Source organism: Arvicola amphibius, chromosome 7, assembly GCF_903992535.2.
Source record: "Arvicola amphibius chromosome 7, mArvAmp1.2, whole genome shotgun sequence".
In the NCBI taxonomy this organism is placed as follows: Eukaryota; Metazoa; Chordata; class Mammalia; order Rodentia; family Cricetidae; genus Arvicola; species Arvicola amphibius.
Window position 1 is genome coordinate 55653649 of NC_052053.1, and position 16582 is coordinate 55670230.

Genomic DNA, 16582 nt, shown 5'->3' on the forward strand with positions numbered 1-16582 from the left:
GCTCGGCATTCCTCTCTCCTTCGCCCAGGATCCTTTCTTCGTTGAGCAGCATCGGCTGGGGTCTCTCTAGACTTGTTTCTGCCTCAGGTCTCTGTCAAGCCCCCAAACCACTCCAGTTGCACGCCCCACTTCACCCTGATTGCTTGGCGTCCGTCTTCCCCGCACCCGAACCTATCTGATTTTCTCAGAATCGGGGTTTTGTTTTCAGATAAACGAATCAGAACGGAAACGCATCGAATCCTAGAGTCCCGGATCGGGTGCGGCAGAGGTGGCGTGGAAGCAGCACTGGAGCGCGGCTGGTGGCTGAGCTGCAGCGAGGGGACACCGCTCGAAAACCCCCGCACCAGACCGGTGCTGTGGGCCATCCCGGGCGCACAGACCAGGGCAGCCCCAGGCCAGCTGCCGTCGGCCCGTGCTGATCCGCTCCTCCTTCCACAGGCGGACACCGCGGGCATGGACTATTCGTATGACGAGGACCTGGACGAGCTGTGTCCGGTGTGTGGTGACAAGGTGTCGGGCTACCACTACGGGCTGCTCACGTGTGAGAGCTGCAAGGTGAGCGCTAGCAGGGAAGGGTTAGGCTGCAGGTAGCAGGGGTGCGGATGGCGACCGAGGGTCGGGACCTGGCGTTCACTCCCTTCCTCTCGCACAGGGCTTCTTCAAGCGAACGGTCCAGAACAACAAGCATTACACGTGCACCGAGAGTCAGAGCTGCAAAATCGACAAGACGCAGCGTAAGCGCTGTCCCTTCTGCCGCTTCCAGAAGTGTCTGACGGTGGGCATGCGCCTGGAAGGTGCGCGTTCTGCACACCCGGGACCCCTGACTGCTGACCGCTCCAGGGAGTCGCGGGCGGGCCTGGGAGAGAGGCTGAAGGGAAAGCAGCGTAGTTTCTAGATCTGGGTGGCTGGCCCCGTAGTTTCTAGATCTGGGTGGCTGGCCCCTTGGCGTGACGTTAGGGCCCCAGCTCTGCAGGGAAGGCAAGCGCCAGAAGAGGCCTCGCAGGCAGAACCTGTCTGGGCTCAGTTCCGAAATATCAAAAGCGAGACTTCGATCACGGTGGGCCATGCTTGCAATCCCAGGAATGAGGAGTCTGAGGCACGGTGATTACCAGTAAAGGACTGCATACTGAGACCCAGTACTCCCTCCTCCTCCCTCACTAGGGAGTGAGCCTTTCTCCAATACGGAGCAGAGCCGCAACAGACCCACTTTGTGAGGGGCCACCCTATATATCCCCACACTAGCCAGAGTTGAAGGTTCACATTCCAGCTTATTCAATTGTAGGCTGGGGACTCTGAGCAAATACCTTAACCTCTCTGAGCTGCAGATGCCTTTCTCTGAATAATGAGCTAAAAAGTAATGCCTGCCCTGTTTCAGTGGGAAGACTGGGGGGTTACAAAAAGCTGGAGTTGCCTGCTGTGAGGGCAAATACAGGATAGCTGTGATTGTCGTTATTATCACACTCTCTGCTGCTATTTGTTCATCACTGGCCACCCTGTGCATCTGTCTGTCTGTCTGTCCAGGCATCTAAGTTTCGCAGGAACTGAGATTCCTTCCCATGCATCCTTAGTGCAGCTCTGAGAAGGTTGGGGAGGGGAGGGGGACAGTGGCCTATCCTTGCCTCTTCTCTACCCCTGTTCCCTATCTCTGTTCCAGAGAGGACAGCAATGGTCCATCAGGAGAGACTCAGGCTCAGAGAGTGGACAGTCATAGCTTCTACCCCGCTGGCCCCAGTCGGGCTGAGCGCCCAGAGAGCAGCTGTTGGCTAAAGTTTTTGCAGGAAAGGCTCCAAAGGCTGAGAGAGCTATGGGACCTAGAGAAGGACTCAGATTGAAGGAGGGACCCTGTCCTGTGCCTGGAGCCATCACTCCTACCTCCAGGTCCTGAGTGGGCAGAGAGCTAGCGTGGATAGCAGAAGCCTCCGGGGCAGGCTGAGGGAGCAAAGCAGAATGGCCACCTCCCTGCAGGAAGGTCTGTGTCGGGCAGGCTCCCAAGCCCTGAGTTCTGTGAAATACCACCCCTCTCTCCAACTTTCTCCCTTCCCTCAGAGCTTGGGTGGGGTCCTGTCTGAACAGGGGTTGGAGCCACACTCAAGCTGCAGAGATGCACCTGTTAAGTCTGGCTGGTGACACATTCTTGGCCAGAATAAAAACATCTGGTCAGCAAAATAGGTCCCTTTCTCCAACACTGAATTAGGCTCCACAGTAGAAGGCAGCGGGGAAAGCCCCATCATCTTGTACCAGGAGCTAGACAGAACTAAGGCGGCTCCAGCAAGTAGCTGGGTCCCCGCTGTGAGCAAAGCAGACTAGGGCCCCCTTTCCTCACATTTCCATGCCAGGCCCTAGGCTGGGCCCATGAACCCAGAGCTGAGCCCCAGGTGCTCTCAGCCTGAGGTATATTATGGGACAGGACAGAGGTTCTGCCTGGAGGAATTCTTGGACTTCCTGGAGGTGGCAACCTGGCCACTGGGTTATGCTATAAGACAGGAGATGTGGGAGTCAGAAAAGGGTTCTAGGCAGAGGGAACCAATAATTGAGGGCAAGGTGGGTGAGAAAGTGTGTTAAGTGAAGAAACAAAGGAGTAGGGAGGAGGAGAGAAAGATAAGGTCACTAGAAGGTGGAGAAAGGCCTAGATTGCCAAGCTAAGGTTATCTTAGGCTCTCACCTGTGGGCAGAGGAGGCCACTGAGTGGAGGTGAAGAACGATGCGTGCGTGCGTGCGTGCATGTGTGTGTGTGTGTGTGTCAGAGACACAGGGACATATCCTTTTGGGAAGATCTGTGAGAAGTAGTTGGGAAGGCGGAAGCTGACTGACTGCTCTTGCTCACAGCTGTGCGTGCTGATCGAATGAGGGGCGGTCGGAACAAGTTTGGGCCTATGTACAAGAGGGACCGAGCCTTGAAGCAGCAGAAGAAAGCACAGATTCGGGCCAATGGCTTCAAGCTGGAAACTGGACCTCCGATGGGGGTGCCCCCGCCGCCCCCTCCCCCTCCGGACTACATGCTACCCCCTGGCCTGCATGCCCCTGAGCCCAAGGCCCTAGTCTCTGGCCCACCCACTGGGCCACTGGGTGATTTTGGAGCCCCAGCTCTGCCCATGGCTGTGCCTGGTACCCATGGGCCTCTGGCTGGCTACCTCTATCCTGCCTTCTCTAACCGCACCATCAAGTCTGAGTATCCAGAGCCCTATGCCAGCCCCCCTCAGCAGCCAGGGCCACCCTACAGCTATCCAGAGCCCTTCTCAGGAGGGCCCAACGTACCAGAGCTCATACTGCAGCTGCTGCAGCTAGAGCCAGAGGAGGACCAGGTGCGTGCCCGCATAGTGGGCTGCCTGCAGGAGCCAACCAAAAGTCGCTCTGACCAGCCAGCGCACTTCAGCCTCCTCTGCAGGATGGCTGACCAGACTTTCATCTCCATTGTCGACTGGGCACGAAGGTGCATGGTGTTCAAGGAGCTAGAGGTAGGTGCTCCCCACAGACCCCTGACCCTGGCTCCAGCCACTCCCCTCGGCTGCCCAGCATAACCCTTTGGATGGGCAGTCCTACCCAGTGGCTTCAGGCAGTGTCTGGAGAGGTACTACCACAGGAGCCAATGCAGCTTCCTGGTACCCACTGCCCCCTGCCCATCCCTCTCCCTGTCTCTCCTATGTCCCCTCTGTGACTTGAGATCTTTCAGTACCTCCATGTTCCTCCAGCCTTTGCTTCTCTCCTAGTTCGGGTTCCTACAGGAGACCCTGAGCTCCCTCAAAACACTTATCTTGTCCCCTAAATCGTCAGCCTATGCCAGAAGTAGGTCCAGCCATCCTATCCTCTCATTCATTCAGAAAGCACACCGATCCCTGCCATTCTCAACTGTCATAAATGAGGCTCTAAGTCTATGACTTTGGGTGTTTGTGGGCCTGATTCCTACCTAGCTGAAGTGAAGGAACTCACTGTCCCTGTGATAAAGTGGGTGTGTGCACACGCATGCGTGTGCATGCACAAATGTGCAAATGCAGAACAACTGGATAGAAAATCCTTTCTTTGAACTGCCTTTTTTTAAAACTAGAGTTTAAAACGACACTAAGGAAAGTGGAAACAGTGGGAGGAACAGAGGCTAGTCATAGGAAGAACTTCCCAGGCATTCATCTGGTCTCGTGAAGACCCTAAGGCCTGAGGGGTGACGTTCACCACCTCCAAGACTCCAGATTCTTGACCAAGCCTCATTGCTGCTGGCATGGATACAACTCAAGCCTGACCCTCTAGGTCAAGCCCCCCTGGTTGTTCTGAGGCTAGCTATAAACAGCAGGGCCACTGCCTTCCCTGCTGGAGCCACTGCAGCCTTGAGCGACCGTCAATGCTGACGCCACTCTGCCTGGGCTTCCTCTGGGCATGTGGCCAGATGGACAGGGGCACTGCCTGGCTGGCTGGCATGGAGGGGAATAAGATGCAGCATGAGCATTCTGAACCCTATAGGGGCACCCCAAGGTTTATTTAACCTAGAGGACCCTGGGAGTCAGGAACTGATGACCATGGCTCTCATTTCTACTGTGGAGGGCCGGCCATGGCCAAGGACATGCCATGTCCCTGTTTTGGGTGACTTCTCTCACTGGCTCTTCTAGGCCAACTGATGTAGGAGATGAACATAGGTCAGATAATGGGTCCTCCCACCTGTCCTGTATTCATGGCTGAGTGCTCTGGAAGATGACACCCCCACCCCTAGACACTGCAGACATCCCCTGCACAGAGAGTAAGAGGAGCTGAGCATTCTCAGCTTTCCAGGACTCTGGATCCAGGGGCGGGGCACTTCCTCTGGCAGCCTTCCTGGTGTAGGGGGTCCAGGTCACGCAGGATGGGAAGGGCTTTTGTCCCAGCGTTACTGAGTGTTTTTTCCTGCTTTTGGCTTCTCTGTGGCCCAAATCTTCCTGCTTCCCCTTCCCAGAACCTGTGAAGGAGCCCAGGAATCCTAGCCACCGTCAGCAATGTTTGTGAGGGGTCTTGCAGAGAAAAAAGCCCAAACCCAGCCCTTGCAGCCCCTCTTGAGCCATGGTTCCCCAGGCTGCTGGGTCTGTGACGCAGAGCCCAGGCATGCAGGTCAGAAAAGCCAAGGACGCCCAGTGAGGTGCTTCTCACCATGACACATCAGCCACTGTCTTCTCCAGGCAGGATGCATCTTAGGTGACTGGGAGAGGAGCTCTGTGGTTCCGAGCCTGGGTGACTCCTGAAATGGATCCAGGAAGCTAGAGGGGATGTGTGGGCTGTCAATGAATAGATCCTTGGGTTCTGGAGAAACAGAGCACCCAGTGGGAAACTGCCGCTGCCTCTGAGGGCGCCAAAGATTTCCAGAGATGGTCAGAGACAGGCAGGGTACCCAGCCTGTGGGACTTAGCAAGTAAGTCTGCTCTTATTTGTAAGATGGTATATTTGTAAGGTGTAATATTTCTCTAGAGGCTTGTAAAGGCTGGATAAGCTAGAACAGGTAAAGAATTTGACATGTGGCTCAGTACACAGGAAGTCCCATCAGTGAAGTTGGCCCCTCCCTTCTGGTCTGCCCCTTGGTAGCATGAAGGGTGCACACTTTGGTCCTGGTGGTATACCAACATTTTACCTGAAGCGTGGTAGACTTGCCTTCACCAGGTGCTCTGCATGGTCACCATGAAGGGCAGACTGGAGGAGGGGTAGCAGCTCATCTTGACATCTGTTCCCCTCAGTGTTCACGCTGCTTCCCCCCAGGGGGCCCCATTGGCAGCAGATAATCACTCAGATAGATGGTTTATTGAGACACAGTAAGTCTGTCAGTACTGGGCTGATAAACAATTGCTCAGCCAGCATGTGCCATGGCCAGCCATGGCATGTCAGACCCTGAAGAATTACTGAGCTTGTTGGCCTTGCCTGCCAGACTGATCAGACCCCAGGGGCTCCAGAGAGGCTGCTGAGGGAGAGGTCAGTGCAGTGCCATCAATACCCTTCCTGGAGGCAGACTGCAGTGTCAAGGTTCCAAGATTTATGGTGGGCCATCGGAGGGCCCAACAGAGGGGCTGGGCTGGCCAGGGACCCCAAACCAGAACTGCAGATGACCTTGTTCCCAAGGTGGCAATAGGAAGTAGAAACTAGATCTTTGGCTTGAGAGACACTCTTACACACTAATTTATTGTGGAGAGGGCTGACAGTTGCCATGTGTGTTGAAGTTGGATGTCCATGTGTCCATCTCCCCACCCACAGAAAGAGGTGGGCATAGGAATGGCAGGAAAATTTGCTTGGCCAAGGAGAAGAAGAAGCCTAGCACATTCTTCAGAACCTTTGGGGCTGATACAGATCTTCACTATGCGGAAGAGGAAGGTGCCCTCTCCCATCACAGATCAGGAAAAAAGGGTTGAGGGAAGTGCACAGCCAGGCGAAGGGCTAAAATTCAGATTTGGAGTGCTCAGCATAGTGCCCACATCACAGCCCAGGGCTGACCAGCCTCCACATGCTGGGCCACCCAGCCCCAGGCCTGAGGTCTGGGTAGAGTCTGCTCCAGAGCTGGGTACCTAGGTCACTGTGACCCCTCTGCCTTCTGCCAAGGCTCAGTCTGCTTATCTCCTAACGCTCCTCTTTTTCATTTCTCCTGCTCCGCTTCTTCCTTCCATCTGGGCACAAGGGTATCTGCTCCGATGGTGAGATGGGGGTGGAGCATCCCAGCCCTGCCTGGACCCAGCAGTTCTCAGGGTCTCCCAGGATCTTCCAAGATCTCCCTACCTGGTGTCACCTACATGGTCCTGTCTGATGATGGGGAGCAACCTACACAGGCTGGCTCTCTGTTCTGACAGTGATGGGGCTCAGCGCAAACAATGGCCTGGGTTCTTGACCCAGAAAGGAGATGGTAAGGATAGGCAGAAGCAGGTTCCTCCTACAGGTCTCCTGCACTGCGTGTTGGGGCAGTAGTGAGCTGACAGGGTCCTGAGGAGTCTGCATGACTGTCGGGCTGCTCTTTTTTTTTTTTAACCCTCTCTTAGGGTTACTATTGCTGTGATAAAACACCATGACCAAAAACAATTTAGAAATGAAAGGGTTTATTTACTAACATATCCTGATTCACAGTTCACTAAGGGAAGCCAAGGTAGGAACTCAAACTGGATAGGAAACTGGAGGCAGGAGCTAATGTGGAGGACATGGAGGGGAGCTGCTTACTAGCTTGCTCATCATGGCTTGCTCAGTCCATTTTCTTATAGAACCCAGGACCACAGCTTTCAATGGTGGTGGGTTCCCCCACACACATCAATCACTAATTAAAAAAATTCTCTACAAGCCTGCCTATGGAGGCGTTTCCCCACTTGAGGCTCCCTCCTCTCGATGACTGTGTCAAGTTGACATAGAACTAGCCAGCACATCCGCCTTCTTTCTCTGCATCTGCCCGAGGAAAGCCCCACAGAAGAGGAAAAGGCTGCTATCCCAAAGGACAGGGCTAGTTCTTACGTCTAGTCGTCTCTCCTTGGGTCTGGTTTGAGGTAGAGATGAATGTTTTATGGATCATGTGCACCTTCATCAACCTCTCACTGATGCCTGAAGGGCCAGCAGTGATGTGGAGGACACCAGTCCTGCCCTTGCACACTCCCAAGTACCAGGGAAGACAGGCATGGATTGCTGCCATCCCAGTTCCAAAAGGTAGTGAGAAAGAGGGGCTGAGAAGGGCTTCATGGGACCAGTCTACAAGAGACTCTGAAGCCCTGGGTGGATAGGGTGGCAAGGGAAAGTTGTTTTCTATACTGGTGGTAGAGAGAATGGACCTGGAGCCACCATCAACTGTGCAACTTTAGGTAACTTGGCTAAGTGCAGTGCTCAATTCCTTCTCTCTGTAAAACGAGCGATGACTGCAAACAGGGCTGACAAGTCACCCAGCAAAGACTGCTTGTAGTCAAGGTTAGTAGTCATTGTAATGCGTGGTCCAGGAGGGCTGGGAAACCCACATGGTAGAAGAAGAGAACCAACATCCACAAGGTGTCTTCTGATTTCTGCATGTACTGTGGTACGTACACACACACACACACACACACACACACACACACACACACACACACGTAAATGTAAAAGGATTATTTTGAAAAGAAAGGCTTTGGGCTTGGGGAAAAGGAGGAGAGTGGGAGTAAGGATGGGGAGGTAAGGGTAGGTAGGGAGGTTGGGTATGTGGGGGGATAAGAGGATGATGACATGTCCCTGGCTGCCACTTTCCACGGTTCTAAACAGGACTTGCTCCTCTCAGGGGCATCTGCCCTTTCCATGGAAGGATACAGCAGCCCCCAGAGTTGGGGGACACTCAACAGGAGCTGTCTTCTTCGGGGCCCCAAGGCCCAATACACCCTGATGGTTAGGATCCACCTTGGTCATTGTTCGGTTATTGCTGCAGACTGCTGAGGTGGCCATGAGCCAGGCAGCCCTTCTTTCTTCCCCAGCAGTCTAGATACCTCTGCAGCTTCCCCAGGGTCCTTTTTAGGGTAGATGTGGCCACAGGTCCTCCACATGCCAACAGCACAAGGGACGAGGGCTGGTCTTCGCAGCATTAGACCTTAATCTCTGAGGTTTACTGGGTGTGTGATATGGGACCAGTCATCTCCACACACTTGAATCACTGAACCATTGAGAAAATGAAGGCCCAGAAAGGCCCTGGGGCATGTGTAAAGTCACACAGCTTGTGAGAGACAGAGCTGGGACCTAAAAGAGGCTCTCCTTGGACCCCAACAAAGTATTCAGGTGGGCAGCTGGGACCCATCTAAGACTCTGAAGGGCCTGAAGGCGAGGCCCCAGCTGGACCTCTGCGTGGCTCTTCCCTGCAGGTGGCCGACCAGATGACACTGTTGCAGAACTGCTGGAGTGAGCTGCTGGTGTTGGACCACATCTACCGCCAGGTCCAGTACGGCAAGGAGGACAGCATCCTGCTGGTCACTGGGCAGGAGGTGACTGAACTGTTCCAATCCCCAGTCCTGCATGGTCCCAGACCTCTCCAAGCTGACTATGTACACCCTGAATTCCAAATTTGGGGACATACACTGGCCAGACCTCTCTGTGTTCTGGAACCTTTGAGGATCCAGAGTGTGGGATGGCCAGGGGAGGCCCTTGTAGGACACCACAGGGGGATTGGATCAGTTAGCTGGCGCCGAGGGGATGGATGGCAGTCTGCACTCCCACATGTATAAGCAATAGGATCAAGGACTCTGAGAAGGGTTCAGAGTATTGCCAGGGGCCTGTGGGGTGGGAAGTGTGAGAGATGGGGTTGCAGCCATTGCTGGTTAGCAGGCAAGACCCTGTAGGCTCTCCATTCTCATAAACGATGAACATGTGAGTAAACAAACACACAAATGAATGAAAGAGAAGGCAAAAGGCCGAGAGATCAGAGTCAGAATTTTGGCACCTTTTGTATAGAAAATATAACATGGCAGGGGTGGGAAGGCGTGGAGAAGGCTTGGAAATTCCTGAACCCCCACAGGGGGGACTTTGGGGTTGCCAGTGGATGTAGATGAAGGAGCCCAAAGTGCTGGGTCTGGAGAAATCTTTAAAGAAGACAGCCCGCAAATGGGAGAGGAGACACAGGGAATGTGTGGGAGAAAAAAGACTGGAGACAGGAGAAGGGACACAGGCTGAATAGTGGGCGTAGTGGATGTTGTAATGAAATGCAGACTGGCCCTACTTCTGCCCCTCAGGACCTGTGTCCTCAGCCCGGTTTCTCACCGCCCAGGTCTCAGGCCTTTGGAGCAGAAATGGGAACACTAATCTCCAGCGGTGACTCTGGGTGACAAAAATGCAAATACAAGATCTGGGGTATGAGTGAGGACGCATGGGCGTGTACCCACACACCTGTGTCTGACTGTGTGACTCTGCACATACAGAGATGCGTGGGTGTCCATGACTTCCTGCCACTGTGTAAGCATGAGTACATGTGCAGGTGTGTCTGCATTGTTGTGAATGGCCATTGAAGGGCAGGAGTGGGTGTAGGTGTGCAGACATGAGTACCATAGCTTCAGCGAGCATGTAACAGCCTTATGAGTGTGTGTGTGTGTGTGTGTGTGTGTGTGTGTGTGTGTGTGGAGATAGAGGAAGAGAGAGAGAGAGAGAGAGAGAGAGAGAGAGAGAGAGAGAGAGAGAGAGAGAGAGAGAGAACGCTGTGGTGATAGACTGGGACCTATCTGGTGATCACTCAGGTAGAACCACCCCACTGCCCCCTCCTCTGCCCCAGGGAAGGGCACTTGTTGCAGTTAGCTGTACAAGAACAGTTCGCACAACTGGGCTGGTGGCAGCCCTTTGTGAATGAAGTATCCTTCAGCTCTCCAGTGTCCCTGCTGCCTGGTGCCTGCTCCACTACCGCCAAAGGTGCTCAGCTTAGGCCAAGGTAGAACAAAGCTGGCAAAATGGCCTTCAGCGTGGTAGATCAGAGCCTTCTGCCCCATGCCCTTTCATCTCTGCCCCCCCTCCCTGACCCACTCTCTGCCGATGCAGGTGGAGCTGAGCACAGTGGCGGTGCAGGCTGGCTCCCTGCTTCACAGCCTGGTGCTGCGGGCACAGGAATTAGTGCTACAGCTGCATGCGCTGCAATTGGACCGCCAGGAGTTCGTCTGTCTCAAGTTCCTTATCCTCTTCAGCCTTGGTGAGTGGCCTTTGCAGCAGAGGGTGGCAAAGAAATTGGGGGCCACTGTGTTCAAAAAGCCCAAGGGATAAGGCTCCTCCTTCAGTGAGTGGCATAAGATGCACAATCAGGGCCTGGCTGCTCCCGGTGGGGCAGGGAGCTTAGTTTCTCAGTGTGAAGTCCCTAAGGGCTGAGATATTGTCTAGCGTTTGTCTTTCATGGGGTGATGACCCTTCTGCTCCGTGTACCCAGGATACTTAAATGTCTGCTGCATTTAGGACTCTCTTGCCTGGCTCCCATCCTGGGGTCCCTGCTTTCCCTAACTCTGAGAACTACTGGGTCCCCTTCACCTGTTCTACAGACACCTGCTGAACATCTGCCGGGTGCCAGGGACTGGGGGTAGCACAGCAAATGGGAAAGACCCCAACTGCTGTTCTCAGAGCCAGCTCCTGTTAGGGAAACAGCAAGTGCCTTATGAAGGGTGGAATGCATAGCAGCGAGATCTAGCAACTAGGAGGGTGTGCCTCAGAGAACCTGCGTCCTGGTGCGGAAAGCCTGGAAGAGCCTTAGAGGATGACTTGGGAAGAGGGTTGGTTCTTCAGCAGGGACCAGCTATGGGATCAAAACTGGACAAAATGGAGACATGTCTTTGCGGCAGTTTGGCAATGATGCTCCTGGGGAGTAGGAAGTGTTTGGAAGTAGAGGGAAGAAGGGAACTTGTAGGAAGCCCAGTGTTCAGGCAGAGTTGGGGCTACTTGCCGTGACCACGTGGCTAGGGACAGAGGACAAGGACTCTCGACCTGGTTGGTGCTCTACAGAGTGTTAAAAAATGACTGTCATGAGGCTGCCACCTTGGAGTGTAGCAGAGCATTAGGGGCCCTGACCAGGCTTGGGAGGGTGCTGGGCAGAGAGGAGCTATCAGTACAGTCAGAGCTTCATCCATGCATACTGCTCCCTTAAGAGGGACCTGCCTTCCCCTTTCCCGTACAACCAAAGGTACTAGGTCCAGAGTGACTTTGGCTTCCTTTGAGGTGACTTCAGGCTCTTCTTCCAAGCCATGTGAGCTTCTCAGCCTTCCCCCACAAGCTAACTTTACCTCTTGTAACCTGGAGAGATCAGGGCTACAGTGGGGAGGGCAGAAAAAGCCTGTGGAAGGGCTTGGCTGCCTGGATTCTAATTCTGGTCTCTTTAGCTTTGTGTGATTGAGCAAGACATTTGCTCTCTGAGCCTCTGTTTCCCCCTGTGTGAAATGACAGCTGTAAGTGTTCTTGACTTGCTGCAAGGATAATGAGACAATTCTACCACAGTCTTGGCCCTTGGAAGTTTGTGCTGATGGTCTTATTAATCATCCTTATTAAGTCCAAAAACAAATGAGCCAGAGAACAAAGTGAACGAACAATCCAGGCTACGGGCTCAGTTTTTATCACATGGTTTGTGTCTGCCTCAGGGCTTTCTTGTCTCTGGGCACAGGGACTCAGATCTGGCCACGGTGGCTGAGTTTAGTGGGTCTGAAGTTGGGTGAGGATGGGGGTGTCAAGGCACAGGAGGCAGTGATCCTGGAACCTCAACTTCCTGGAGCCTAGAATGAGTGTGACAGAGGCACACTGGATCACAGGGTCCTTGGGAAGAGATTCCATGTTGGGAGAGGTGAGCAGGTCCAGTATGAGCAGAGTTAGGGCTTGGTCTGGATGCAGGATGAGGTGGATCCATCTGAGCTGAACCTTGCAGTGTGAATAGGAGTGTCCTGGTGAAACAAACAGAAGGATCAGTCTATTGGAAGTTGTGGGGAGAGGAAAAGGTAGCGATGAGGCCAAGGTGCATAGGGGCTGAACTGTGCGTGGCCATGGTTATTGTGTGGCCTTCCTCTGGCATGGCTCCCATTCTGGGAATAACACAACCACCTCACATCTGCATATCACCATATAAGGTGGGGCCCTTCTAGCAGAAGCCTGGGGTCAGACGGTAGGCGAACAGCCCAGAGCCTTGCAGCAGGCAACACTTGTACCTGGGTGATGGTGTATGACCCTCTGGATCTTAAGCACAGGACTCCTCATCAGAGCTGAGCTTTCAAGGAGATTGGGACTCAAAGCAGGGCTTAACACTCATCCACAGACCTCCAGTCAGCCTGCTTGTGGAACCCTCAGCATCGCTGTACTGGGTTGGACAGCCTGAACATCAGGCAGTGACTGTTACCCACTCACCCACCCCGACCCCCTCTACACGCCTCCTTCTCGCCTGTCTCTGCAGAAGGGTGCCATTTGGCGTCTAAATAGCATCTCGGGTAGCTCAGAGGCAGGTAAGGAGGCTTAATTAAAATTAGTGCCTCTCTCCTGGCAATCGCAGTGTTTATGAAGATGGGCCCGGCCGGCATTGTTCCGCCGAGGACTTAATCGAAGCTTAATGGATTGACCTAACATTCGATTTCCTGATTCCCATTGAGGCGCACGGCAGCATTCCCTTAAGCGTTTGCAATTTATCCACTGCTCCAAGCCAACAAAAGACGGACTGAATAGCAGTGCCACTCGAGGGGCCATTGTGTGCGGGGGCGCCTGCCTGAGTCACTGCTATTGGGACAACATTCTTTATGCCTTGCTGGAATGAAAGGATTATTCAAATATTCAATTAAACCGTGAAAAGGGGGCCTTTCTGAGATCCTGGGGGCTCCAGCTCATGGAGCTAGCGGCTACTCCCAGGCTGGGGTGCCATCTCCCACTCACCTCCGCCTCCAGGGATGTAGTCTGCAGGCTCAAGCCCCAGGCTGGAGCTCCTGACCTGCCCCATCTTATAGAAGGGAGAAGCTGAGGTTCGGAAGGGGCTCTGGCTGCAGAGCTGAGTGTCCAGGTTGTGGGACTGCTGTTCCTGGTCTGAGGGGCGAAGGTACCACACTCAGAGGGATGGGACTGTATTCCATCTCTCCGTGACAAGCTGGGGACTGGGGGTATGGGAAGTGGTTTCTTGGTGAGGGAGAAGTTAGGTCTAACGTCATGGAGGTCTTAGTTTGTGGGACCTGAGAGACCAGAGGCCCACTGGGAGAGAAGCTGTCCCTGAAAGCTGTGCTTGTTCTGCACCCTCCCCCTTCTACTCCACTGCCATCCTGAGCCCCTGATGCTGTTGCTGAGAACAGTAAATCCTGGTAAAGCCAAGAAGGCCTGGGCCCTGGTGTCCCCGTCCCTTCCTACCCCACCATCTGAGCAGCATCCTGGCCCATCCTCCTCCTCCTCACTCTTCCCTCTGGTTATCTTTCAGATAGATCCCATCTTTCTCCTATTATGACTGCCAATCAGACTAGCCCAAGGACAGTATGGGGGTGATGACGGGTGGTACAGGGCTAGGGTTGGGGTGGGAAAGGGATTGAGGCAAAGGCATATGGGATCAGTAGGCATCTCTTGCTTCAATCAGCTTGGTGGGATGACTTCCTAGGATCACCCGTAAAGGTACTGAAGCTGGCCAGGCTACTAGGGAGCAGGTTGCTGTGTAGAGCTGGGTAGGTCTCAATGTACAGGGGCATGGAGGCGGGGTGGGAGCAGGGCTCTGACCTAGGTGCAGCTCTCCAAAGGGAGCTTTTTCCTAAAGTGCGTGAAGATGGCTCATGACCTGGAGGCTGTTCCAGGGAGGCAAGGAAGAAAATGACCCTGGCTCACGTATTGGAGGATGATGGGAGCCAGGATGGAGGTCAGCTGCCAAATACTGCCATACGATTCAGGCCCAGCTCCGGTTTCCCTAAATCCATCTTTGGACAACACAGGCCCCAGCGGCTGTGCTGGGGGCGGCTGAGGATCAGGGTTGCCAGGCACCTCGGCTTTCTTGGCGCAGTGGGTGTTAAGAGGGATTAGAGGGCCGACAGTGATGTTGGCCCAACTCCCCCACAGTGGAGACTGGAGTGCCCCAAGGGAGCAAAGCAGATGAGTGACCCATCTTCCGACATCCAGGAAGCTATGTCTCAGGGAGGCCAGGGTAGGCTCTGAAGGCTGGGGGCTGATGTTAAACATCTAGGCAGGGTGTGAGCTAACAGAGTCTGAGAGCTGTGACGGGCCTGAGTGACAAGGAAAAAGGCCCAAGCACCCCATTTCCAGCCCCCTTCTCTGCAGGATAGGCAGGCACTTTTTCATAGGGCAGCTACTCCTAACTGACTCCAAAGACCTCTTTTGTGTCTAGCCCAGGACGAAGGCCCAAGGATGCACTGATCACAGAAGCCCCAGTCACATGTGGTCCACTGAGCCACCTGCTCCTCTCCCTCTCACAGTGGCTCGCCCTCCATGTCTCACCACGGCTTCAGGGTTTCCATTGTTCTCACTGAGCACGTCTGTGTGGGGAGGGCTGGTGAGCTAGCCAGCCAGCCCGCATCCTACTCTTCCAGTTTTTGATAGGACGGAGGAGAGAACCAGGGCTGCATGTGCCAGGTCACGGTCTGCTCTAAGCCACGCCTCAGCGTCATTTTAAACTTACACAAATGGCTTTGCCTTGCCAACTTCTGTTGTCTTTCACCTCCCACTCTGCTCTGCCTTTCTAAATGGCTCTGTGCTCCACATCTGTCCATTCTACAGCTCCGCAGATGTAACTGGCACACAGCCAACCATGCCCCTCTTTCTCATCATGAACAGTGCTGCAAAGAAGCTGACCCCAGAGCCCCAGTACTGAATTTGTGGAGCATCTGCAGGGCTTGTGCAGAGTACTCAATGGGCCTGACACCCAAGATAGATCCTTTTGACAGTGATGTTGATAGTGATGCCTGGGGACCAGTGGTGATGGCCACAGGAAGGCTTTGACATGCTTTCTCACGAGTCAGCACCTTACGTCTTTGGAGGGACCACTGCATCCCATTTTGTAGATGAGAAAATGGAGAGCGATGCACCTGCTGCTGTTGCTGATGATCTTGGTGGCTGTCAGCGATCCATGGTGACAGCAGCAGTGATGATGGGGCTAGTGCTACGGTTTAGTGGTTGGTGATGGTGGTGGCCATACTGGTGATAAAATGGGTTTTCTAGGGTGGTGGCACATGCCTTTAATCCACTTGGGAGGCAGGGAAAAATAACTGGATCTCTGTGAGTTCAAGCCTGGTCTACATAGTGAGTTCCAGGCCAGCCAAGGAGATAGTGAAAGAAAGAGAAGGAAAAAAATCACAAAAAACACAAGGACAAACCTGGGGGCACTAATAAAGTGACGTCAGTGGTGGTGTGGTGGCCACAGGATTGCCATTAAGAGGGTCATGGCAGTCTCTGCACCCCTGGGTTTGGTATCCCCTGGGAATGTGGTGTTGGTAACACTGGTGACAGTGTCAGCCCAGCTGTGGGAATGGCATAGTGACCGGAGGGTGATGGACTGCTCTTGTTGCAGATGTGAAATTCCTGAACAACCACAGCCTGGTGAAGGATGCCCAGGAGAAAGCCAACGCCGCCCTGCTGGATTACACCTTGTGTCATTACCCGCACTGCGGGGACAAATTCCAGCAGTTACTATTGTGCCTGGTGGAGGTGAGGGCACTGAGCATGCAGGCCAAGGAGTACCTGTACCACAAGCATTTGGGCAACGAGATGCCCCGCAACAACCTTCTCATTGAGATGCTGCAGGCCAAGCAGACTTGAGCCTGGGCACCTGGCAGCAGGCAGTAGGTAGGGATACCACTGCCTCCAAATGACTCATTGCATTAGATGATCCGGGAGCCCTGTCCCTAGGCCCCTGCCCTTGAGCTCCAGAGCTGTGTGTTTGGGATGGCGGGCAAAGATGGGCAGGGTCTGCCTGGGGCAGGTTGCCCTCACCAGCCACTGGAACGTATCTGTCACTTAGAGTGCCCCAAAGAGGTGGCTTCTAACCACTCCTTCCACCTGCCCCCAGCTTCTTCCCTGGAATCTGAGGTACAGGTCCGGGGAGGAGGTTTGTGATTCCCTGGTGGACTTTGATGTCCCTTGGGTCACCAGTCATTCTTTCCCTCTCTCCTGTAATGGGAGGCAGGGGAAGGTCTACAGGCATCAGTGAGGGCAGGGGAGGGGTCTCCAGACTTCCTCCCAAGAAGAGAAG

The 16582-nt window shown here is 54.1% G+C and overlaps 1 protein-coding gene across 1 annotated transcript; it reads left to right on the forward strand.

Annotated features, from left to right (window-relative positions):
• The first annotated feature begins 453 nt into the window (after positions 1–453).
• On the forward strand, positions 454–16149 carry Nr5a1 (nuclear receptor subfamily 5 group A member 1). Its single transcript, XM_038337696.1, has 6 exons — positions 454–555; positions 653–794; positions 2827–3455; positions 8784–8903; positions 10441–10588; positions 15902–16149. The coding sequence occupies exons 1-6, from the start codon at positions 454–456 to the stop codon at positions 16147–16149; spliced, it is 1389 nt and encodes a 462-aa protein (XP_038193624.1).
• Positions 16150–16582: the final 433 nt, after the last annotated feature.

What these genes read in the sequence shown, in the direction of transcription:
- Nr5a1 (XM_038337696.1), top strand. Translation starts at nt 454, where the DNA reads ATGGACTATTCGTATGACGAGGACCTGGACGAGCTGTGTCCGGTGTGT. An exon ending in GGTGGGCATGCGCCTGGAAG is followed by an intron (nt 795 to 2,826) that starts GTGCGCGTTCTG and finishes TCTTGCTCACAG; the next exon opens with CTGTGCGTGCTGATCGAATG. An exon ending in TGGTGTTCAAGGAGCTAGAG is followed by an intron (nt 3,456 to 8,783) that starts GTAGGTGCTCCC and finishes TCTTCCCTGCAG; the next exon opens with GTGGCCGACCAGATGACACT.